Raw genomic sequence first — 26613 nt, forward strand, 5'->3', positions numbered from 1 at the left:
GGAGAGAGGTTTTAGAGTTCAGACTTGAGATGAGAAAGATGTTGTTTTCTGGTTCTCCTGAGGGTAGATACACACTTGTTCTGAGCTTAATGGAAGGAACTGATATTACTCTCAGTTGGGTTTGCTTCCCATGAGGCAAAGGCAAGTTGTTTCAGGACAACTGCCTCGACACCCGCTTAAGCCACACCTTGCAAGAAGCCTCACCACACCTTGCAAGAAAAGTACAAATACGTTGCCTTTACTGTTTTGCCGCATTGAGGCAACGCACATAATCTAATTCAGAATAAATAAAAAAATAATTCAGAGAGATTGAAATGAGGGATAAGTGCTTCAAAACATGATAATGACATGTACCATATGGCTTACGGGGGATTGCCTATAGGTACGCACACTCACCTGGGCTTGAATCCCAACCCAGCTATAAACTGTCATCCCAGTGTTTCACAGGCAGGGTGATTCAATGTGTGTGTCGTCCCTCGGATGGACGTTAAACTGGGTGTTCCATCTGCTGGCATTCGTTGGTGGACGTTAATGATCACACGGTGTCCTTCACGAAGAGTAAGCAAACAAATTTAAAAGGCCTGCCCTCATCAGCACAGCCACACCCTCAGCCAATGATGCTACCCCAGAGCCTTGTGCCTCATTCAAATGAAGACGTACTATGCTCTTTACAGATCGTTGTGCTGCCGAAGCAGTTTCTTGGCAAGGGTTACACTAGGTGGTTTACCTTTTCTTTTCCAATCATTAATTCATTTCATATACATTCTGTGGTTGCTGGTTGTATCATTACTGGGAGCGTGGCTGTGCCGCTGATGCAGTGCCCCCGTGTTGGGTAATTTGTTCAGGGTGCCAGCAATAGCTCCCCTACTCTTCGAGAAAGACACCGTGGGATCCCCAACATCCACCAAATAATGCTGGCAGATGCGACACCCAGTTTAATAACCATCTGAGGACAGTCCACATGTTGTCAACTCGCCCTGCCGGCGAAACATCAGCATGACAGTTTGTAGCTGGACCAAGATTCAAACCCAGGCTCGACAGCTGATGGGTGAGAGTGTGCAAACATCCAAGCCTTCCTGGAAGCCACACAACACACATACATACATACACAAGCCATCAATGTAACCAATTCAAGGTCAATGTTTTGCAATTCTACTTTTTTTTTTTAATCAAAAACTTTTCCTAAACTCTTTCATTTCACTTGTTTGCCTTAAGGTAGTATTGTAATACTGCGACATTTAGCCAGCTCGTTTCACAAAGGAGAAATGAAAAAAATGAGGACTTTGACAAAAGGACAAAAAAAAAAAAATGCAAATTATTGCATTTATCATTTCAACACCAATCACCAATCCTTTCAACACCAATCCTCCTCCCTCTCGTCCATTCTTCTTCTAGATCTTCTATTTTGTCCCTCTACCCTGTTGTTGATGTGCTCTTCCCCTCCCCTTCCCTCCACTATTTTTACCTGCACCATCAAAGGTGGATGGAGGTTTATGTTTCACCCCCATCTGTCTGTGAACAGGACATCTCAAAAAGTTGTGCAGATTCAGACGGATCCGGATCCAGATACGGCCCATCAGTGTGATAAAAAAAAAAAACACTGTTCTGCTTGGCAGAGGTATGCACTCTAGCAAGTGCCGTTCCAGTCATTCTGTCATGTCATGGTCTGATCAGCGGTCTAGCTCGTTAGCTCGTCCATGAGCTGAGACTACGTATACAAAGAAAAGAAAAAAGATCCAAGTTTCAAGGAGTTTGTACATAAATCCCATGACAAAGACATTAAGACAATAGTGCTCTCTCAATATGAATGACAAGGACATCAGTAGGACAATGGACGAATACCTAAAAGCATACAGAATTTGAACCCGAGTTCCTCGCATCACAAGCCATCAGTTCAAATGAGAAAGCTGAACACAGCAAACATCGACTGTATTAGCCCCAGCCAACATGGTCAGAGCCATAAAAAGTTGGGAGAGGGTAAAGGGGGTAAGGGGTGAGGGAGGGGAAGTGTGTGCGAGGACAGAGTGATTAATTAGTCAGTACCGTGCTCATGGAAAGACTGCCTCCATCCTCAGACCATGCATAACTGGAAATTCCGGTGCACCACAAATTCATGACACCAAATAAGGTATGGAGGTGTATGTGTTGGCTGTAATATGAACTCCAAAACATGCCATTTCATGTGAAACATTTCCAAATCATTACAACACGACCCAAAAAATACTATGCAGCCTCTTACCAGCCAAGCAATTCCCCACATACATGGAAATCACACCGTGTCCTTCACGACTCTTCTTGGAGAGTTGCTGTACTTACGACTCCAGTGTGAATAGGCGAGTCTGCAGTTGATGACCCTGTACAGTCTCCGGCTAATTGGCCATATTGGCAGGGTGCACAACTGCAGGAGGTTGATGAGTAGACCGCTAGCGACAAAGATGTAGACGAGAATCAGTTGCAAGATGAGGCGAGGATGCAGGAAGGAGGCCAGGCCCATTCCGCTCACGCCTCCTGCAAAACGTGAAAGAAATGAAAATGAAAACCACAAGGTGAATATGACTTTTCATTCGAGATTTAAATAGTTAATTCAATAACAAGTTGAAGATATTTGACAAAACAAAAAGGATTTAAAAAAAAAAAAACCACAAAACAACAAGTGGATATCCAATTATTTTCTTTAAATTTTTGAACATCACTGAAACCCTTCATTCCTTTTTGGGTATCTCCATTTGTAGGTTTCAGGAGGTGGGAGGAGGTTCTCCCAGAAATCAAAATCTCCACTTCCTTTTTTGGTAAAGGATCGTGATTCACGAACCAAACTGTGAAACTTCGTTCTCAAAGCCTCGTTCCAAGGGCTCTTTTCAGAATCTTCACTGAACCTCCAACAGCCTCCACTTGCAACTCGTTTGTAGTGATATTCCCCTAAATGATTTTAAGTACTCAGTAAGAGTTTTCTTTATCATTCCTGGAGCTCCAACTATCACTGGTATAACTTCAGCTTTCTTCAATTTCCAAATTCTCTTGTCCTCATTTGTCAGATCCTAGTATTTGGGCATTTTCTTGATTTCTGTAACAGTTAGTCCAAAAAGTCATTGGGAACTGAAACCTCAATCAACAATGCCAACTTTTCCTTTTTGTGTTTGAGCATCATGTCCGGACGCAATGCTTTGTTTTTGCAATGTCCACACTTGATGGGATCATCTCGTCATACGTGAGCATGATATGTTCATTTTCAAGGATCGGATTTGGTTCGTGTTTCCATGATTGATCTGGGACCAGGATGTTGAAATGTTGACATATGTGCCAGTGGATTTCTCTACAGATGCTATCATGCCTTTTTTTGTCCAGCTGTTCCGACATGAGTTTTTTACATTCCAAAAGGAGGTGACTCGTACTTTCTGTTTCTACTCCACAAAACTTGCATTTGTTAGATTGGCTCAATCCCACCATTTTCGTAAAGGCACTCGTGTAGTGTTCTTGGTCTTGGGCAATAATGATGACTCGTTCTCCATCCCAATTAATTTGACCTCTTCTTAGACATTCCAATGAGCATTCCTTGTCAATCCCTGTCCTGTAAAGCTATTTTTTTTTAATCTTCCTGCTCTTTTGTCATTCTCCCATTTGTCAGAGTATATCTGCTCATATTTCTTTTTGTAGTTTCCCTTTTTTTTTTCCTTTGCAATCATTCCTTCCTTGTGGCTTCTTTTGTGACATGTTGGTTTGTGGTTTGTGACATGTTGTAAACACTCACACTCTTGCATGTCCATAGGTTACTGGATAATCAGCACAATAATGTGTTCAGAGTACCAAGGGTACTTTAAAATAGAATATTACAGTATTAGCAAAAAATAAAATAAACAGGCTATAAAAGCAATTTTAAAACAATAAATAAAAATCTCATATAATGAAATAAAACATCATTGGCATGACATTACTTTGGTTACCCATTGATGAAGAAGGGAAGAAAAAAAAAATCAACTTCATGGTGTAATGGTTAGAGCGTCCACTCAGTCTAGGAGGTTTGTGGTTCGAACCCCGACCAAGTTATACCAAAGACTCTTAAAGTGGTACGTGCTGCTTCATTGCTTGACGCTCACCATTTAAAAATTATCGACGACGGACAAACAATCAGAGGCTTGGAACCATTGTGCAGGCTTTGATTGGCCGAATGGCTTCTTCCTGCTTTGAAATTCCTTGGAAGGGAACCGATATTGTATACTGTACATTATAAACCCAGAACAAAATAGAGTGGCACTCAGTAGAGTTCATACTTCCACCAGGCTGAACAGTTCATATCACCGTTTTTAACCTTTTGTATCCCACCGATAGGTCAGATCTGCATCCAGATTTGAACCAAAATCTCATCAATTCGTACTTGTCACATGCCCAACCTGTCCACAACTTTTTTGATATATCCTGCTCACAAACAGCCAGACGTGAACACATAACTTCTGTCCACCTTCGGTGGCGGAGGTAACAACAAAGCTTGCTAATCTGAATTTATGATTATGGCTCTACGGAGAAGAAAATATCATAAAAGTAGTTTTCAACGCAAGATTGCAACTGTAAATCCATTATCCAAGCAACAGCCATTGAAATTGCCAGAAATTTCATTCATCACGATGAGTTGCTTGCACACACCCTCAAAAGGCATTCCACTCACTCAAGCTATTTTTATCTTAAGGCCCGGTCACACCTTGACGTTTCAGCCAGCGATGGCAACGTATTAAAATGTATGTAAAACGCTGGCTTACGTTGAACTTTTGATGTTTTTTTTTAAAGATTCGGACGTATTCATAACGACTTGGTCTTATGTATAACGCATTGGTAATGGACACAGAACGTTTCGTTGTGTTATAGATAACTTATACCAACGAATGCTGAACCTGTTGTCGGCCTACACAACCGATGCCCAACGATAGTCGAACTTAGGCATAGCGCGTTGCACGCATCGCCGACGATGTCATGACGTAGCCTATTAAAAGGCTGACGCACAACGATTCGAATCATAACTGCCGTAGAAATGGAAGTGTCAACATCGCGGTCACACCTTGGCGATCTTGCCAGCGTATGCAGACCTAAGAAAAATGTGTCTAAAACGTTGGGGCACGTCAAATACGGTATGAGTAAGTTTGGTATATGTGAGTAGAACGCTAAAGTACGCTATCATACGTCGTAGTAAGTAGAGTACGTCAAGAAATTTTAAACATGTTCAAAATTTTACGACGTACTCTGCGTATGACACACGTTCCGCATGCGATGGCGATAAGTTTTACACACGATATGTGGACGCTTACACACGTCCACAAACGCTACTTATAAGCTACTCATAAGTCGAAACACGTCGCGGTAATGTCTTCTTTACGCGAAACTTATTTCTAACTTATGTTTGATGTGCTTTGAACCAATTCTTTACGTAGTCCCAACACACATCGACGTATGTAGACGTATTCCAATGACGTCTTCCGGTCGACAAAAAAAAAAAAAAATTAACGCGTTTCTGGGTTACAACTGCCATATAAAGACGTGTTCCCAGCGGTTTTGGGAATTGGTATATAAAAATGGTGTTCATAAAAGGGGAACCCAACAGTGTTTTCGAGTCCTTTTTGAGTCGATGTCCATGTCAGCAGTAACAGTATCAGTATCAGTACCAGTATTAGTATTAGTATTAGTATTAGTAGTAGTTTGTTCATGTTGGCAGTAGTAGGTGAGTGTGAGGGGGAGGGTGTGGGTTATGATGGATCGTCCTTGCGTTTAACGATTTTACGATTTAAATGATAAACTCAACGATTTAAATGGCTGCATCTCCACTATTGAAAGTAGACGCTTGCGCTCAACAATTGGATTTTTTTTACACTCAACGACTTTTAAACGGTACCACTCAACTATTTTCATTGTTTACAATGAACGATTTAAATTGCTGTCACTCGCCTTTGTTTTTTGACGCTGGGGTTTGGAAATTTGAAGCGTTTCTTCTGAACGTGTTAAATCGCTCAAACTCGACTATTTTAAATAGACGCTGCCGATGGACAATTGGAATCATAGCCAAGCTAGACATCGAAGTGTGAACATCCTCGTCATGCCGAAGAAAAGTTTGAAGAATGCTGCAAATAAGTGTCCTGGCCGTGGCCGTGGACGCTGACGCAAGGACGATCCATTATACCGACGTCTTTCAGCCTATGAGTAACTTAAAAGTAACGTCTGTCGATGTGTGGCAACGATCGCGTAACGTGCCAACAACACGTTAATCATAGGTTAGAAATAAGTTTCGGGTACGCTAAACATTACCTCGGGGTGTTTCAACTTATGATTAACTTACAAGTAGCATGTGTTGACGTCTGTCAACGATCGCAGACCGTGCATACAACTTGTGGCCAGCGTAGCGGAACGTGTGAGTCATACGCCGGCATACGTCGTGAAATTTCAAGCGTGAAAAAATTTGAGGACAACCAAAAAGTACAACGTTTAAAACCAGCGTACAACGACGTATGGCAGTGTTTTTTCAGCGTGCTCTCAATGTTATCAAAACTTACCCATAACGTATTCAACGTGTGCCAGCGTTTTAGAAAAAAAATTCAAAAATCGGCATACGTTGGCTAAAACGTCAAGGTGTGACCGGGCCTTTAGATTTTGCCTATAAAGCTACAACCTCAATTACCTTTCATTTTTGTTTGCAATATAAAGTTAAAGGAGAAGGGTAAAAGCCAGAATAAATCAGAACCCACCTCGTGTAACAAGGGTAGGGACAGAGACAGGAAGGAGAGCCAAGAAGGAAGGGGTGCAGTCCTGTGCTACACGCTGAAGCACAGCAGCATTGTAATTGTTGAAGGGAGATGCCAGGATAGATATAGGAGAAGAGGAGGGGAGTGAATGCATGAGTGCAGGTTCAACCACAACCAGAGGGAAACAACATGTCAGGAGCAAACAAGAAAAAGAGCAATCAGAGATTGCAGTCTTCAGCCAGGACTTGACTTGTGTGGTGTTTGTGTACCGGTGTGGTACGTAACTAGAACTGCCACTTTATAACTACTGGCAGTGATGACCGAGTACCATTGGAGTACCATTGAATGACCGAGTACTCCTGCATTGGAGTAATCAGAAGGAACCCGAACAAGCAAAATGCAAAGATGAAGTCATCAGGAGGAACCTGGGTAGGATTCACATTTCAGCTGCTGCTACTCTACCCTCAAACCCATCCAGGCACAGCCAAGTGAGTCTTATTCAAAAAAATTTCATACTGATCAGATGTCGCGTTCTACAGATGCAATTATGTCGTCATTAAAAAAATAATAATAAATAAATAAACCAGTCACCCGCAGGGTGACCCGTATCTTGCCAAAAGGTGACCACGTGTGACTTCTTTAAGGTCACACTGAGGTGAACAGAGCTGCTATCCACCAGGAGCGACTCCTTGAGGAATATCTGCCTACGAGAGATTCCGATGAGAATCGTTCTACAGAGTAACCATGAAAAATATGCTTTTGCCTCATAACGTCACCAAATGACATCATAATGTCTCAAGCTTGACATATCTAGAAAGCACTCATCGAGGTGTTCAATTTGAGGTACTACACGATATGGTTCCTAAAACTTGAAAATTTGACCTTGGGGTCAAATATGCTTGACCTTAGGTGCTAAACATGAAGGTCAAGGCCAATCGCCACCAAAAATTAATCAGCTGAGCGCCAGATCATGAACTATATTCCCATGAAGTTTGAAGACGATCCGATCAAATTTACTCAAAAAATAAGGGTTTCGTCGACTCCCCGGATTTGCGACAAAGTGACCTTGACCTTCAAAATTTTATGCGCTGAAAGGGACCTCTATAGGCCTCTGATATGCGAAGTTACAAAAATTTACAATGATAACTGTGCTCTGCAGAGTGATTTATACGTGATTACAGACCAAAAAATAAAAAATAATAAAAAAAATAAAAAACATATGAAGGTCAAGGCCAATCGCCACCAAAAATTAATCAGCTGAGCGCCAGCCCATGAACTATATTCCCATGAAGTTTGAAGACGATCCGATCAAAATTACTCAAAAAATAAGGGTTTCGTCGACTCCCCTGATTTGTGCCAAAGTGACCTTGACCTTCAAAATTTTGTGCACTGAAACGGACCTCTATAGGCCTCTGATATGCGAAGTTACAAAAATTTCCGATGATAACTGTGCTCTGCAGAATTTTTTATACGTGATTACAGACAAACAAAAAAATAAAAAATAAAAAAAATTAAAAAAAACATAGAAGCTGACTAACATATCTTGCAAAACTTCGTTTTCGCAAGATAAAAATAAAAATCACACTCATTCCCCATGAAGAGTACTGTACTTGCTATGTGCCAAGTTTCAATTTTTTCCTTGGTGCAGTTTCAGAGATACAGAGGTCCAAAGTTTTTCCGTTTTTCAACATGGGTGCCACACCACATGACCTATGACATCATAATTATCAATAAAACATTCTACATGAGTAGTCGCTCCTATAGTTAAAAAAAAATTGTCTCAATCCAACAAGCGGTTGCGGTGAAAAACACTAAAATTCTGTGCAGAGAAACAGACAGACAGACAGACAAACGGACCCAAATGCAATGCCCTCTCCTGCGGAGAGGGTAATAACAGTTCAGTGGCCTCAGATGGGCCAGTTGTGGACCGAGAGATTATAAATCAGTGGATGAGGCACCCTTCCTGGGAGGCAGGGTTTAGGCCTCTAACTGGCAGCAGACTTTCAGTGCACAGACTCTGTAGAGTCATAAAGCATCAGGCCAAAGATAGGAGAATATTTTACTCAGAACCACAACCACCTTCACTCTCAAAACCACAAACCCAATTTTCCATCCCATTCCCCATTATCCCCCCCCCCCTGCCATGGAGTGCAAATGGCGAGCCATTGAAGGTTTCTATATGGTATGCACCAGACTTGGTTGTGTAATGGTTAAAGGGTTGGTTCAGAGTCTGAGAGGTATGTGGGTTCAGACTCTGGTCCAGTCATACCAAATACTTGAAAAATGGTCCGTGCTGCTTCCTTGCTTGATAGTTTATGCTCAGCATTCAAAAGGATAGAGCACAGCCAAACAGCACTGGGAAGGCAATGGAAAACCACTCAATGGAACCCTTTCCAAGAAACTGCTACGGCAGCACCAACGCTCTGTAAAGTGGACTGTCCAAAAATTGAATCAATATTGTAGGCAGTGGTAATTGGTTAGACGATTAGCAAAGGTTAACCTACCACCAACAATGGCATTCATAATGCCAAAGTCCAAACATGGGAAACACAAATTGTAGAAAATCCGAGCAGATAATTTTGTGCATTTGCTAACCCAGTAAAAAGGGAAGGGCAAGGCTCGAGCAATGGAATCTTGATTCCTGGATATTGTTTGGACATGCCACTGTACATTTCCTTGAACAATCAAGTCAACCAATATAGACACCAGGAAAGGTGCAACAACCCTATTAGTATCTTTGACTTCCATCTGCCTATAAAATGGCACTTGCAATATGCTCATGGAGGTGTCTTGAGGCTGGCGGGAAAAAAGAAAACGATTTTATTTATTATTTTGATCCACATTGATCAAAGGCTCATCATGTCGCTTACCTGAAAGACAAATAATATACACAAAGTATATTGGATCTGAACCTGAGTTCGGATGAGATCACGAGGCAATTGGTGCATCTGGGAAAGCTAAGCAGGCCGATCCCCAAGTAAAATGGCAGACACATGCAAAGAAAAAAAAGCAACTAAAAAAACAACTATCTGGATACTCAGAAATGGATAGGTACCATGAAAGGACATCATTGTGAAGATCAAGGAAATGGTCTCAGAAAAGTTACCAAAAGAGACGATGGACTAATGGCTGGAATCCAGGGAATGCTGGAATCACATTCCAGAAGTTGTGGGTTCAAGTTGAGCTGTCCACCGCAGTAGCAAGGATAGGGATTCTAAGCCTCCGGAATCCAAGCTAGTCTCTGGAGAATTGGCGTACGTGTCTAATGGATTGTCAGTTTAAACAACAGAACAAAAACGAGATCACCAACGCCTTTGAGGTATGTCTCGATGTGCTCGTCCTGCTTGGTCTGGCCTACATGTGATACCACACTTCGTGGTTGGCTTAAACCACTTTGGAGAAGCTTTGGACAGGCATCAAAATGTTACTTAATTATCCAAGAAAGCAGGACCCACATCACCCAAAACAAATAAAAATATATATCATGTATACAACTCTGTTATTTGATATTGTCGGCTCCGGGTGGGGGGGGGTTTAACACCAGCCTGAACGGACAGCCAAACGGTTATACCTTGGAGGCAAACACGTGATCCTTTGAGATTATGGCGTGCGCGGGAAGGGAGGGTGACAAAGGCACGTAGCAGACAGAAGCGCACAAGGGTTTGCACTCAAACCCACGACAAATAGACAACACAAGAAAAGTTAATAAACAAGGGTTTAATAAACAGAAATCAAATATTTGTGTGCCCAGAGATGAGTTTCTGAAGCTTGGGGCTCACCAAACCGCATCATCACTGCGTGGGAAAAAGCGCCCAAAATGGCGCCAAGCCGCTCTCTTGACGGGGAAGTATATGGGGAGGTAGTTTGTGCGGATGGTTCCTTCGTTAAGGGCCCAGAAGCTGTCGTGAAAGTTCCTCCTCACTATTGAGATTGCCGACACCGCTACTCTCTGCAAAATGGGCCGTCTTCTTCCCCGATGGCACGACACGAGGCTCCGAGGCACGGACTCGTGTGACCCAGCTGAACGGTGAATGGCTAGCGTCTTGCTCCATCACACAAGCAAATTTGCCTCAGCACAAACACGAGAATCATGCAGCCTTATCCACCGTGCCGGGGGAAAGCCAGAAAACTGAGACGTCCATCTCCATCGCGTACCTCACCACAAACTTCACTTCACGATCCTCGTGTCTGAATGCATGCCGATCCTAACTCAATCCTCAACTCTTTTCTCTTTCGTCAACCCATGGGCATGGTCTCTGCCTGCTTGGAAATGTCTGGCTCAGTTGTTGTCGTTTTAAGGATGAGATTCCTTTGTAATCGCTGGTCTTGAAATGCAAAAACATAGGAAAGGTCACAGGGGGCAATCAGGTACTGGGAGCAATTAGCCTTAGACCCTACCTAATTTAACACAGCACCACTCCCCCCCCCCTTCCCATGAGGTGACACACAACACTTAAGCTCACAGTTTCCCTACTTAAGTTACGTCGAAATGTCTCCCACACGTCCACGGCCAGGCTACTCTATACAGTCCTACTTTTACTATGAAGTTCCTCTATCTACCCCACAAGCATAACAATATAAAAATGTTCTCATAATCACGAAATCAAATTCATCAAGTGCTGTATTGTTCACCCACCAAGAACAATCTGAAAAAGGCAACTGTGTTTTTTTTCCCCCCAAAGGGATGATTCACATCCTGAACTGCGTTCACACTCACTATAATAAGCTAAATTCAGAAGTTTGATTTCGGGCAAAGAGGTAGAAGGCAGAAGGCAACATTTTCAAGGATTAAGGCTGAATTCCTCAGAATCATTAAATTATTTCTGCAGACTAGCCATGTGCTACAGGATAGGGTTTTCTTGGCATGGGGGGGGGGGGGGGGAGAGGGAGTGAGCGTTCTGAAGCTACAAAGCCATCAGACCGGTTCTCCCTACAACATCAGCTGTAAAGATCCACTGATGGGGAATACTAGAATTCTCTAAACTGAGCTTTCAAAGCATGGGGGGGGGGTTAGACATACAGTATGTTGAACAGCTCGAACTACAAATCCTCCAAGATCACCGATCTATGCTGATGCCAGCTAAAAATAAAGGTGCTGCACATTTGTATTTTAATGGCACTGAGAGTTGTTGCTCAAGTGGAGTTATGAATGAGAGAGATAGAGATACAGACAGACACATAGACACACAAAGAGAGACATACAGAGAGATCTGAGGAATTCTTTTAGCTTCCTGACGTGACATCCAACATTTCATCCCTTTGACCCCAGAGATAGACATTAATTATTTTTTATATTTTTTTTTTACGTCACCCATCCTTGTTTTTAATATATTTATTAAATCTCTGATTATCATGGAGATCACATTATGGAGCTGTGATCTCCATGACAATCAGAGAGATTTAAAAAAATAAATTAAAAACAAGGATGGGTGATGTAAAAAGAATACTAATAATAATTATTATTATTATTATTATTATTATTATACCTAGGAGGAAAAAAAGAAAACTCGTGATGACATGGCTCTCACTGAATGGGAGAGAGGGAGAGGTGGAGAGAAAGCGCACAGGAATGTGACCTCTCAGGCATCCACCTCACCTTCCCTTCCCACCATTCTCACCGGAGGGTATTTGAAACAACTTGCAAACGATGACCGTGTCGTTCTTGATCAAGACCACTCAGTGGTTGAAACTTCAGAGCCGAGCCGTACCCCAAAGCAATTGCTAGATTTGATGTTTATCCTCGAATATGATCCCTCACACTTACAGGTTATTCTCCATGGATCACTGTTACATCTCAAAAGTCACCAAAGAACACAAAATCGAAATGGAACCAGAGTTGGTGTCAAAGCCACCCAATGCTCGCCTCTTTATACATTTATCGTTTTTAAAAGACTCGTCTAATAATTAATATTTTTATAAAGCATTGCAGTGAAGTCTGATCCAAATAATTTTAAAGCAATATATGTACTTGTATATTGCAATTAGTAACAAGAGTGCAAGTGAGCACAATATATGCCCGACAAGATGGTATATACAGAATTGTGCTACGACATGGAAAACAGCATCCTGGTTGCCATGGCAACCACTTTAGATGACGAACATATGTCACGACACACCGTCTCCACAGTCTGTACCTATGTACCAAATATGAAACGTGAAAGTTGAAAACTTTGGGAGTTCGAGTGCGGACAGGAACGGATGGAAAACAGCATCCTGGTTGCCATGGCAACCACTTTAGATGACGAACATATGTCGCAACACACCGTCTCCACAGTCTGTACCTATGTACCGAATATGAAACATGAACGTTGAAAACTTTGGGAGTTAGAGTGCGGACAGGAACGGATGGAAAACAGCATCCTGGTTGCCATGGCAACCAGTTTAGATGACAAACATATGTCATGACACACTGTCTCCTAAGTCTGTACCTATGTACCAAATATGAAACGTGAAAGTTTAAAACTTTGGGAGTTAGAGTGCGGACAGACACATAATACACCCCACATATTATATATATATATATATATATATATATATATATATATATATATATATATATATATATATATATATATATATATATATATATATATATATATATATATATATATATATATATATCGGGCGTATAAAAAATAGTGTGGTAGATAAAAACATTAGAAAGGAAAAAATAACTTGCACCAAAAATTTTAACATTTTCACGCTCACGCTGGGGGTATCGCTATAGCTCTCTGTTCTTCGAACAGGCGAGCTAAAAATACAACCTCCCCCAAAATAGTTGGAAATGCAAAATCCGTTTCTCACCGTCATAAATGAAACATCACTTGTAAAATATTTGGAGAATTTATCAATGGACTAACGGGAAAGCAAACGGATAAACCGAGATCCATGAGGCTCAATGATCGCTCTTCCACGAGCCTCGATCTCGCAAAGAAAAATAATGCAAATCAAAGTATGATATCCACGCAAGCAAACATTCCACAAATGTGTTACACAGGTACCAGTGTCGGGCCAGTTTGAACATGAGGGAGACGAAAGAAGATATTTGCAGATGCCAGTGAGACCACTTTCAACGTGACAATTCCCACATGCTGCAGGTACAGGTGAATGCATTACGGTTGGTCATGCACGAGTACAATTTGCAAGGTACTTCCCATAAATAAAATAAAAAAATTTTTTTAACCTTTTTGGGAAAAGTACAGTTCGTTCTACTTTTGCTACGAACACTCGTGCAATCTTGTTAGTGTTGTGCAATGGTAAATGGCATGCCTTCTTCGTGTGTCTCGTTGCCATATTTGGATAAAGTTAAAAATGAGGGTTCAGGTTAAAATGGAAAAATAAATGATGATGGGGAGGTACGTCGGGACTTCATCTCGCTAAACAGGAGATTTCACGTGATTTCAATCACTGCTCTTTTTTGAGCATTTCAATTTCAATTTTCAATTTCAATTTCATTTCAATCAATTCGTGATTTCACGAATCGCTGCTCACCTTCACCGTTTCATTCAGCTTTTTTCCGCCTTTGGAATAAACTCCCTCACTCTATTCATTCCCATTCTTCCAAAACAGCTGTTCACCAACCACCTCTTATCATCCCCCATCCAAATCCTCGATCTTTTCTACCCCTGTTAATCCACCCAAGCCCACCTCCTTCAAATTCCCTGCTTTCCTTCCTGAAAGTCCCTGTAATGTCCATCTTCTATTCCCCATGTTCCCTATCCCATCCCTCCTCCCTTCCACAGATCCCCTAATGTCTCTGTTCCCCACTGTTTTGTCCCTCCCACTCCCTCCCCTCTTCTCTCATGCCCCCCTTGATGTGCGTTGTGTGTTAGCTCTCACACGAGCCTCGACAAGGTATACAAAAAAAAAAATTACTCGGGCAAATTAATCACTTTTTCAATTGTGCGTGCGTAACAAAAATGACAACGAAGTACTCGCCATCGTGGGGGATTTAAGTAAGGATCACAATCAATTTAAGGCCAAGTCGGTAAATTTCATGTTCACATTTTTCTAATTTATTGTGATGGAAATGATAATTTCTTTATTTAATCATTGTGAAGCTTTCCTTTGATCAAGTGCAATGGTTGATGGTGTGATTCGTGGTGTTGCTAGTCTTACAACAAGGCACTATTAATATTATTATTTTGTTCGAAGCGCTTAGTATTTAAAATGATAGGAGAGTAAAAAAAAAATTAAATAAAAAGGAGGAGAGTCAACTCAGTTGACATTCATATAAATAACAGACCACTGTGTTGTGGATAAACTCGTATTGATTTTACCTTTCCCTTAAAAACCATGAATACTTAGGGGGGGAGGCAAAGCACAGAACACCACAAATAGCAATGAGAGTGCTCGGCTTGATGGAACATTTACAAGAAATAATGTCTGATAATTTCATGTCACAGTGATGCCAACTGTCCCAGATATAATAATGAACTGTGCAAAGCGCTGCAGTTCGACACTTTCCTGGACACGTCTCAATGCAGCGTTCTCCTAAAACCATAAAACCCTTGAGAATCACTGCCACCTCTAGAATGTAATACTGTTACGAATCTGGAAGCCATTTGCACACAAACAGACAGCAGTCCTGAAGCTTAGTTATTTCGATAAGTATGTGTTTATAGTTAGAATCCTTCCTTCTGTCTAACGGGAATTTCGTGTGTGCGCTACGAGTTATTTTATAGTTAGAATTTATCCATCAACTACTACAACAACAACAGCGGACCGTCGCCTCGCTCCGCCGTCGCTATTACGCACGTGGCCTAAGGTGAGGAGGTAAGCGGAGCTCCAATCGCCTCAGCTCCGACTCCGCCCCAGAAAGGTGGGAGTTGCCCCGCCTACCGTGGCCCTGTCCAATGAGGGACGGCCAGCGAATCGCACGAGGCAACCGTCCAATCAGGTGGCGAGTGGCGAGGAAAGAAATCCCTCCCACCTCAAGAGAGGGAGAGTGATCGGCGCGTTCGGTCTGACTGTCTGGTTCTGCCTCGCCTGGTGTCGCCCGATCAGGGAAAGCTTTTCCAGACTTGATCACCGGTCACCTTGTCATCTCTTGCCTCGTCCGCCTTCGTGCTGGCTGGTGACCGTCGCTCCTTTCCTCGTCCCTGGTGCTGCGTTCGAGTCCCGCCACCGGACAAGCTCGACCAGACCGCACGAGGCAGAGAGGTACCCAACAAGGTCCTGGTCCCCAGCTCGCCTTTCCCTCCTGGGCTGAGGGGCCGAATAAAGACCCCATGGGGTCCATTTCGTGTGTGTGTGTGTGTGTGTGTGTGTGTGTGTGTGTGTGTGTGTGTGTGTGTGTGTGTGTGTGTGTGTGTGTGTGTGTGTGTGTGTGTCCGTCCGTGGACCCCGTCTGTAAGTCAAAATTGTTTAAGTGCCTTGTACATTGTAAATTGCTTGCATATTTGTGATAACTCTGCTCTGTGTCTCCCTTCCCGATTATTGTAAAATAAATCCCCTGTTAAATGTACCAGCTCGTTGCCTGTCATTTCTATCATTGACCTAGCACAGTGAATATTGAGAATTAGAGAGGCCGTCGGTGCCGTAAGTTGTCATTGGACCGGCGCGGCTTTGATAACTCCCGCTCGGTTACGCCGGATCCGAGTCGGTAACAGCGACTCGGTTCGGACAAAGCCGGCCGAGGGTGTGGCTTCCCCGGTAGTTAGATGGCATGGGTACTTAGGTATATTGAAATTAGGCAATTAACCCTACCTCACGCCATCAAAATATTGGCGACCACGGTTCGCTAAGGGACCCGTGACCTTTGGAGTTATCCGGGGGTTACAACCTTTCAATTCCGGTGTTTGGTGGGAGACGGCCCGACTGCTCTGTCTGGCGGTCGTCCTCACCACCGAACCCTGGCCCACAACAATACCAACTATAAGTACAAAAAACAGGAGTTAGGTGAAGTTTAAATAAGTTTGTTTTTCACCCATGAATTCGTTTGCAATGTAACTGGTGACAGAAAATTAAAATAATCCCTACAAGAGTAAGGCTCATGGAAGAACAAGGTTAAATCAATAGTGGGGTAGCGGGGTAACAATTGGGCATAAGCAGCAAGAACGGAGAGAGAAAACACTGAAATCAGTAAGTAGAAGGGTTGGGTTCAGACGTTAGTGTGGGTAATAAGGTCGGATAATGGATCAGGATGACAGATGACATGAGGTGGAGATGCCCTGTCTGTTTAAATCCTAAAGGGGAGAGTGAGAGAGAGAGTGAGAGTGAGAGAAAAACAGCTTCTGGAAAGTAATTACATTGACAGGAGAAATCAGGAATAAGAGAGTCAAGATGTGCAGTCAGCGTGGATTTTAGAAGTTTAAGCAGGAAGCATTTAATGGAAGAACGCATCAATTCTGGAGTCGTTATGGAGGGTTTGAGGACTGAGAGAGCAGAGGGAGCAATGTTATAAAACAGATGGTCAGAAAAAAATCTATTTTAAAAACCGGAGAAACCACCGACCTGCCCACGATGTGAGAGCAACACATCTTGTGCTTCGGCCTCATTACCGGAGATGCCAATAATATTGAGAGCTTCAGATTCTAGAGAATCCTGGAGCAGCACCAGACGATTGCAGAGAGCAGTACTCCAATGAGCTAAGGACAAAGGCCTTATAAAGTGAGAGTAGCTCTGATTTTCCAAGGAGGGATTTTTATCAACAGAGAATGGTGACTATGCTGGTGGCTTCGGAGACCAGCTCTGCTGTGTGGTTTGCCCACGAAAGGTCATGGCTGATGGCAAGGCCGAGAAGTTTAAAAAACTGTACCCCTTCCAGTGGAAGACCCAGAAAATAGATAGGTAGGTTATTTTTCTGATCATTGTAGAATTTCCCAGGATTGAAGGCCATTTCCCATTTATTAGACCAAAGTCTAATCATTTCCAGATCACCAAAGAGGGATGGTAGTTGCTGTCTGCTCAAAAGAGGGATGGGGGTGCTGCACCACACAATGTAGAGTTGTTCACAAAAAGGAAGAGAGGGTTTTCCATTGCATTGGAGAAGTCATTAACAATGTTGTATGTACAGTCAACTCCCACTTTATCGCAGTTCACCTATCGCGCCCCCGGTTCATCGCGGGTTTTCAGTTGGAACGTAACTAATTTTTTCTGCGGATTCCCCCGGTACATCGCGGTAATAATTTATAAAATATAAATTATAACGCGTGGTGCTCGACCAGTCACACAACGCACGAGACAAAGTTTCGCTTGTGAACTTCGAATATTTTCTACGTTTTTTTTCTCCAAGCCCCACGATGCCGCCCAAATGCCCTGCACCTTCTAAGGCTTCTGGCAAGGAACCGAAGCGCCAGAGGAAAGTCCTGGGATGCTCCAGGAGAAGGTAAAGGTGCTCGATATATGCTTCGGGAAGGTAAAAGGTTTGCCGCCGTTGGACGAGCACTGCTCGTACCCAGGACCTCAAAACCGACCAGACCAGACAAGTCTATCTCCGGCACCTCAAACCCAATCACTGCCAAACCGACCAGACCAGACGAGTCGATTTTTGGAGGAGACGTCCATTCATCGCGGATTTTCACTTAGCGCGGGGAGGTTTGGAACGTAATCCCCGCGAGAAACAGGGGATTACTGAATATGTATAAAGAAAGAAGGTGTGTATACGTATACACACACATATATATATATATATATATATATGGAACAAGACAGCCGAAAACACTGCCTTGGAAAACTCGATCCTGAATTTGGAAATGAAAGAGCTCCATTGATCGCAACACATTGACTGCGAGAGGAGTGAAGGAAGTCAGAAAGCCAGGTATGAAGATGGCCTCATAACACATGGCAAACTTGGCAAGCAGAGAGGGACAAAAAGAGTTTCAACTGGAAGGGTACTCAGTCGAGCATATTGGGCCCAAAATTTTTTGAAATATCATGCTATACTTGTATATCATTTTGGCCCCATCTCTCAATGGTGAAGAATCACTTAAAATAATTATTGTAGCAGGATCTGGATCGTCACCGAAATCCAAACATTTCATCCGTGTCACACACCCAACCTGAACACCAAATTTCATCTGCATCCATCCAAAACTTTTAAAGATATCCTGCACACAGACAGACAGACAGACAGACAGACAGACAGACAGACGTGAAAACATAACCTCCGCCACTGAAATTGTGGAAACGTTTGGATCGGTATCGCTTCATTGGCAAGTTATGACACACAAGAGAAGCAAATGACCAACTTGCACATATTCGGATGATCAAAAATAAATTGTTGTTTCAACAGCTTTCTCCTTCACCCAAAGGCACGACGATTATTACAAGTTTATAATTGTACCATTGAATCACAATGACAGAGGCACAGACTTGGAGGGAAATTATTGCAGGTCACTTATTTGAGACCAAAGGCCTTCAGACACTCCCAAAGGATCTTTAGCATTCACACTAAAGTCCAGGTGAAATAAATGATAACCAGATTTTAAACCACCATGAGAATCAAACCCACACAGGTGAAGCAAACGTGTCTATTGCCTAGAGAGACTCTCAAAACCACTCACTGCACGTACGGTGCCTTCAGAAAGTATTCACACCCGTTCACTTTTTCACATTTTGTTACAACCTGAATTTAAAATGGATTAAATAAAAAAATTGTCACCAATCTACACTAAATACCCCATAAGTGAAAACATGTTTTTCGAAATTTTTTACAAATCAATTGGAAATGAAATACAGAAATATCTAATTTGCATAAGTATTCCACCCCCTGAGTCAGTACTTTGTAGAAGTGCCTTTGGCAGCGATTACAGCTTCGAGTCTTCTTGGGTGTGTCTGTATCAACATTACACATCTCGATTTGGGGATTTTCTCCCATTTTTCGTTGCAGATTTGCTCAAGCTCTGTCAAGTTGAATGGGGAGCGTCGGGGAACAGCAATCTTCAAGTGTTTCCACTGATTATATATCAATGGGATTCAAGTCTATGCTTTGGCTGGGCCACTCAAGGACTTTCATGTTCTTGTTCTGAAGCCGTACCAGTGTTGTTTGGCTGGATGCTTGGGGTCATTATCCTGCTGGAATGTAAACCTTCACTACAGTCCAAGGTTGTTGTTTTTTGCACTCTGAAGCAGGTTCTTCTCAAAGATTTGCCTGTATTTGGCTCCATTCATTTTTTTCCCTCTACCCTAACAAGTCTCCTAGTCCCTGCCGCAGAAAGGCATCCCCATAGCATGATGCTGCCATGACCACGCTTCACGGTAGGGATCATGTTAAATGAGTGATGAGCTCTGCTCATTTTCCACCAGATGTAGCGTTTTGCATTCAAGCCAGAGAGTTCAATTTTCATCTCATCAGACCACAGAATCTTTTGCTTCATGGTCAAGGTCCTTCACGTGCCTTTTTGCAAACTCCAGGCGTGCTGTCATCGTGTCACGTGCCTTTTTCTCAAGAATGGCTTCCATCTGGCCACTCTCCCATAAAGCCTAGATTTGTGAAGTGCTGCAGAGATTGTTGTCCTTCCGGCAAGTTCTCCCATCTCAGCCACGGAATTGAGTTCTGATTGGTCATTGGGTTCTTGGTCACCTCCCTGTCTAAGGTCCTTCTTGCCCAGTTACTCAGTTTGGTCAGATGGCCAGCTCTAGGAAGAGTCTGCGAAGTTCCATATTCTTTCTATTTCCTATTGATGGAGCTCACTGTGATCTTGGGAACTTTCAACACTCCCAGAAATTGTTTTACACTCTTCCCCAGATCTATGCCTCCACACAATTCTACCTCGGAGTTCGACAGACAGTTCCTTGGACTTCATGGTGGTGTTTTTGCTCGAACATGCACTGTCAACTGTGGAACCTCATATAGAAAGGTTTGTTTCTTTCTAAATCATGTCCAATCAATTTAATTGGCCACAGGTGGACTCTAATCAAGTTGTGGAGACATCTCAAGGATAATCAATGAAAAGCAGATGCACCTGAGCTCAATGTAGAGTGTCATAGCAAAGGTGTTAAATACTTATTGACTCGAGACATTTCAACTTTTCATTTTAGCTCACCTGGACTTCAGTCAGGTTAGCTTATGCAAATGAGTAGTGTCCGTGGGTGAGTCAGTCAGTCAGTCAGTCAGTCAGTCAGTAAACACCAGTCATTATTGCTTGAATCAAACACACAATTTTGATCTTCTTCTTGCATATGACAGCTTCGCTGCTGGGTAGCTCTCATTTTGTTGGGGCATGACTATGCCGATGATGCTGTGCCCTTACACCAGTACACTGGTACTCATTTCGCCGACCTCGGAAGGATGACAGCCTGAGTCAACCCCACCTGGTGTTAATTCAGCAGCCAACAGGGGCTCAGACTCAGGACCGTAAAGTCCCAAGCCAGCCACCCTAACCACAAAGCCAACACCAGGCTTATGATTTTGATGGAATTTGGCCACAAGCCTCATATCTGATGCCTAACGAAGTTGTATTGACTGCATCAAAATCTGCACTCCTTAAGGAGGTCTGGGGGGGGGAGTGTTTGACCCCCCCCCAAATTAGGTATTTGCCATCACCTCCAAAACTACACACACGATTTGGATGAAACTTGACAACATTCACCACCTGTGATGTACTTAAGTTTGTTCATGGCATTAAAAAAAAATTCAGGGTCTGAGGAGGTCTGCGGGGGGGGGGGGGGGGTGGTTTGAGTGACCGTTCTTCCTGATCCAGGTGAGCTTCAGGACAGGCGGTCCTAATTTGAATCAATCCACGTGGGTGACCCCGACACTCCCAATGTTAACACACAAACACGTGGATTACTGTATAACCAAGTCCACGTGGGTGACCCCAAAACTCCCAATGTTAACACACAAACACGTGGATTACTGTATAACCAAGTCCACGTGGGTGACCCAGAAACTCCCAATGTTAACACACAAACACGTGGATTACTGTATAACCAAGTCCACGTGGGTGACCCCGACACTCCCAATGTTAACACACAAACACGTGGATTACTGTATAACCAAGTCCACGTGGGTGACCACGACACTCCCAATGTTAACACACAAACACGTGGATTACTGTATAACTAAGTCCACGTGGGTGACCCCGACACTCCCAATGTTAACACACAAACACGTGGATTACTGTATAACCAAGTCCACGTGGGTGACCACGACACTCCCAATGTTAACACACAAACACGTGGATTACTGTATAACTAAGTCCACGTGGGTGACCCCGACACTCCCAATGTTAACACACAAACACGTGGATTACTGTATAACCAAGTCCACGTGGGTGACCCCAAAACTCCCAATGTTAACACACAAACACGTGGATTACTGTATAACCAAGTCCACGTGGGTGACCACGACACTCCCAATGTTAACACACAAACACGTGGATTACTGTATAACCAAGTCCACGTGGGTGACCCCGACACTCCCAATGTTAACACACAAACACGTGGATTACTGTATAACCAAGTCCACGTGGGTGACCACGACACTCCCAATGTTAACACACAAACACGTGGATTACTGTATAACCAAGTCCACGTGGATGACCCCGACACTCCCAATGTTAACACACAAACACGTGGATTACTGTATAACCAAGTCCACGTGGATGACCCCGACACTCCCAATGTTAACACACAAACACGTGGATTACTGTATAACCAAGTCCACGTGGGTGACCCCGACACTCCCAATGTTAACACACAAACACGTGGATTACTGTATAACCAAGTCCACGTGGATGACCCCGACACTCCCAATGTTAACACACAAACACGTGGATTACTGTATAACAAAGTCCACGTGGATGACCCCGACACTCCCAATGTTAACACACAAACACGTGGATTACTGTATAACCAAGTCCACGTGGGTGACCACGACACTCCCAATGTTAACACACAAACACGTGGATTACTGTATAACTAAGTCCACGTGGGTGACCCCGACACTCCCAATGTTAACACACAAACACGTGGATTACTGTATAACCAAGTCCACGTGGGTGACCACGACACTCCCAATGTTAACACACAAACACGTGGATTACTGTATAACCAAGTCCACGTGGGTGACCCCGACAATCCCAATGTTAACACACAAACACGTGGATTACTGTATAACTAAGTCCACGTGGGTGACCCCGACACTCCCAATGTTAACACACAAACACGTGGATTACTGTATAACCAAGTCCACGTGGGTGACCACGACACTCCCAATGTTAACACACAAACACGTGGATTACTGTATAACTCAGTCCACGTGGGTGACCCCGACACTCCCAATGTTAACACACAAACACGTGGATTACTGTATAACCAAGTCCACGTGGGTGACCACGACACTCCCAATGTTAACACACAAACACGTGGATTACTGTATAACCAAGTCCACGTGGGTGACCCCGACAATCCCAATGTTAACACACAAACACGTGGATTACTGTATAACCAAGTCCACGTGGGTGACCACGACACTCCCAATGTTAACACACAAACACGTGGATTACTGTATAACCAAGTCCACGTGGGTGACCCCGACACTCCCAATGTTAACACACAAACACGTGGATTACTGTATAACCAAGTCCACGTGGGTGACCACGACACTCCCAATGTTAACACACAAACACGTGGATTACTGTATAACCAAGTCCACGTGGATGACCCCGACACTCCCAATGTTAACACACAAACACGTGGATTACTGTATAACCAAGTCCACGTGGATGACCCCGACACTCCCAATGTTAACACACAAACACGTGGATTACTGTATAACCAAGTCCACGTGGGTGACCCCGACACTCCCAATGTTAACACACAAACACGTGGATTACTGTATAACCAAGTCCACGTGGATGACCCCGACACTCCCAATGTTAACACACAAACACGTGGATTACTGTATAACAAAGTCCACGTGGATGACCCCGACACTCCCAATGTTAACACACAAACACGTGGATTACTGTATAACCAAGTCCACGTGGGTGACCCCGACAATCCCAATGTTAACACACAAACACGTGGATTACTGTATAACTAAGTCCACGTGGGTGACCCCGACACTCCCAATGTTAACACACAAACACGTGGATTACTGTATAACCAAGTCCACGTGGATGACCCCGACACTCCCAATGTTAACACACAAACACGTGGATTACTGTATAACCAAGTCCACGTGGATGACCCCGACACTCCCAATGTTAACACACAAACACGTGGATTACTGTATAACCAAGTCCACGTGGGTGACCCCGACACTCCCAATGTTAACACACAAACACGTGGATTACTGTATAACCAAGTCCACGTGGATGACCCCGACACTCCCAATGTTAACACACAAACACGTGGATTACTGTATAACAAAGTCCACGTGGATGACCCCGACACTCCCAATGTTAACACACAAACACGTGGATTACTGTATAACCAAGTCCACGTGGGTGACCCCGACAATCCCAATGTTAACACACAAACACGTGGATTACTGTATAACTAAGTCCACGTGGGTGACCCCGACACTCCCAATGTTAACACACAAACACGTGGATTACTGTATAACCAAGTCCACGTGGGTGACCACGACACTCCCAATGTTAACACACAAACACGTGGATTACTGTATAACTCAGTCCACGTGGGTGACCACGACACTCCCAATGTTAACACACAAACACGTGGATTACTGTATAACCAAGTCCACGTGGGTGACCACGACACTCCCAATGTTAACACACAAACACGTGGATTACTGTATAACCAAGTCCACGTGGGTGACCCCGACAATCCCAATGTTAACACACAAACACGTGGATTACTGTATAACCAAGTCCACGTGGGTGACCACGACACTCCCAATGTTAACACACAAACACGTGGATTACTGTATAACCAAGTCCACGTGGGTGACCACGACACTCCCAATGTTAACACACAAACACGTGGATTACTGTATAACTAAGTCCACGTGGGTGACCCTGACACTCCCAATGTTAACACACAAACACGTGGATTACTGTATAACCAAGTCCACGTGGGTGACCACGACACTCCCAATGTTAACACACAAACACGTGGATTACTGTATAACTAAGTCCACGTGGGTGACCCCGACACTCCCAATGTTAACACACAAACACGTGGATTACTGTATAACCAAGTCCACGTGGGTGACCACGACACTCCCAATGTTAACACACAAACACGTGGATTACTGTATAACCAAGTCCACGTGGGTGACCACGACACTCCCAATGTTAACACACAAACACGTGGATTACTGTACAACCAAGTCCACGTGGGTGACCCCGACACTCCCAATGTTAACACACAAACACGTGGATTACTGTATAACCAAGTCCACGTGGGTGACCCCGACACTCCCAATGTTAACACACAAACACGTGGATTACTGTATAACCAAGTCCACGTGGATGACCCCGACACTCCCAATGTTAACACACAAACACGTGGATTACTGTATAACAAAGTCCACGTGGATGACCCCGACACTCCCAATGTTAACACACAAACACGTGGATTACTGTATAACCAAGTCCACGTGGGTGACCCCGACACTCCCAATGTTAACACACAAACACGTGGATTACTGTATAACCAAGTCCACGTGGGTGACCCCGACACTCCCAATGTTAACACACAAACACGTGGATTACTGTATAACCAAGTCCACGTGGGTGACCCCGACACTCCCAATGTTAACACACAAACACGTGGATTACTGTATAACCAAGTCCACGTGGTGACCCCGAAACTCCCAATGTTAACACACAAACACGTGGATTACTGTATAACCAAGTCCACGTGGGTGACCCAGACACTCCCAATGTTAACACACAAACACGTGGATTACTGTATAACCAAGTCCACGTGGTGACCCCGGACGGACACGCCCCGATCGAAGGGGGAAGAAAATAAAGAAACTCCCAAACTTTGTTCAGGGACCGCACGCAGCTCCAAACGTTAATTACTTCCACTAAAGATTATGTACAACGTTGTGCTGTTTATTTCTGAACGACATTAACTATTAAACGACAACAATCGCACAATAATCAATCATAAACAACATTAAAGGGAAACAACAACACATTAAATGGCGCGTAATCCAATTCAAAACCAACAGCTTCCAACACCCGAGACGCAGCACGTGAAAACACTTCCAAAAGTCCCAGCACGAATCACGGAGAACACTCCGTGCTGTAAGTACTCACTGCGAGGACCTCAGTACGTGCGGTGACGCTCGAACGGACGCGGAACATCCGACGCTGAAGTTCGCCGTCCGTGTTTAACCAGACGCGACTCTCTCCCTCCCTCCTCTCCCTCTCCCTCTCCCCCTCCTCTTCCTCTTCCTCTCCCTATTCCTCTCCCTCTCCCTCTCCCTCTAATCCGTTCCCTCCCTCATTCCTTCAACAACTCATTCTTTACATCGTTTTACTGATCTTTGGTTTGTTGGTTGTTTTAACACCTGTTGGTGTGAAAGATCTGGTGAATATATCAGGAGGAAACGCAACAGTGGTTGTGATGATCTGCTCTGAGTCTGGAAGGTTCATCAGTCGAACCTGATATGACCCCGGCTGATTCAGAGCAAAGACTTGAAAAAGTAGTGCTGTTTGGTACGGAGGGTAGAGCACAGACAAACAACTCCCTGGGTTGGTAGTGATAATACTTCCACAAACTTTGATGGGCCGAATCCAAATGATGGACCTCCTTTTGCATCGAAGGTCCTTCTAAGGGAACTCATATTCTGTTGTGCCTGGTGTTGGCTTAAAGGTTCGGGTGGTGGGCTTGGGATCCCAGGAACCTGAGTTCAAATCCCACTCGGATGTTGAATTAATACCAGGTGGGGTTGACTCTGCCTGTCATCCTTCCAAGGTCGGCCAAATGAGTGCCAGCTTGCTGGTACTTCCTGTGTCGGAGTGGT

At 43.7% G+C, this 26613-nt stretch overlaps 1 protein-coding gene across 2 annotated transcripts in view; it reads right to left on the minus strand.

Annotated features, from left to right (window-relative positions):
- LOC147034227 (1-acyl-sn-glycerol-3-phosphate acyltransferase gamma-like) overlaps positions 1-26048 on the minus strand; it is a 46810-nt gene extending 20762 nt beyond the window's left edge. The window contains exons 1-2 of one of the 2 annotated variants that reach the window (XM_085878901.1): positions 25904-26048; positions 2317-2508 (exon numbers count right to left, since the gene is read on the minus strand). In XM_085878901.1, coding sequence (XP_085735027.1) covers positions 2317-2494 — 178 coding nt within the window. In that variant the 5' untranslated portion in view covers positions 2495-2508; positions 25904-26048. Of the gene's footprint in view, positions 1-2316; positions 2509-6722; positions 6819-25903 lie in introns of those variants that run through there. The other variant, XM_085878894.1, reaches the window with a different exon arrangement.
- Positions 26049-26613: the final 565 nt, after the last annotated feature.

The sequence above is a fragment of the Eptatretus burgeri genome, chromosome 1, assembly GCF_056783735.1.
Source record: "Eptatretus burgeri isolate ZD-2024b chromosome 1, Ebu_testis_v1, whole genome shotgun sequence".
Lineage (NCBI taxonomy): Eukaryota > Metazoa > Chordata > Myxini > Myxiniformes > Myxinidae > Eptatretus > Eptatretus burgeri.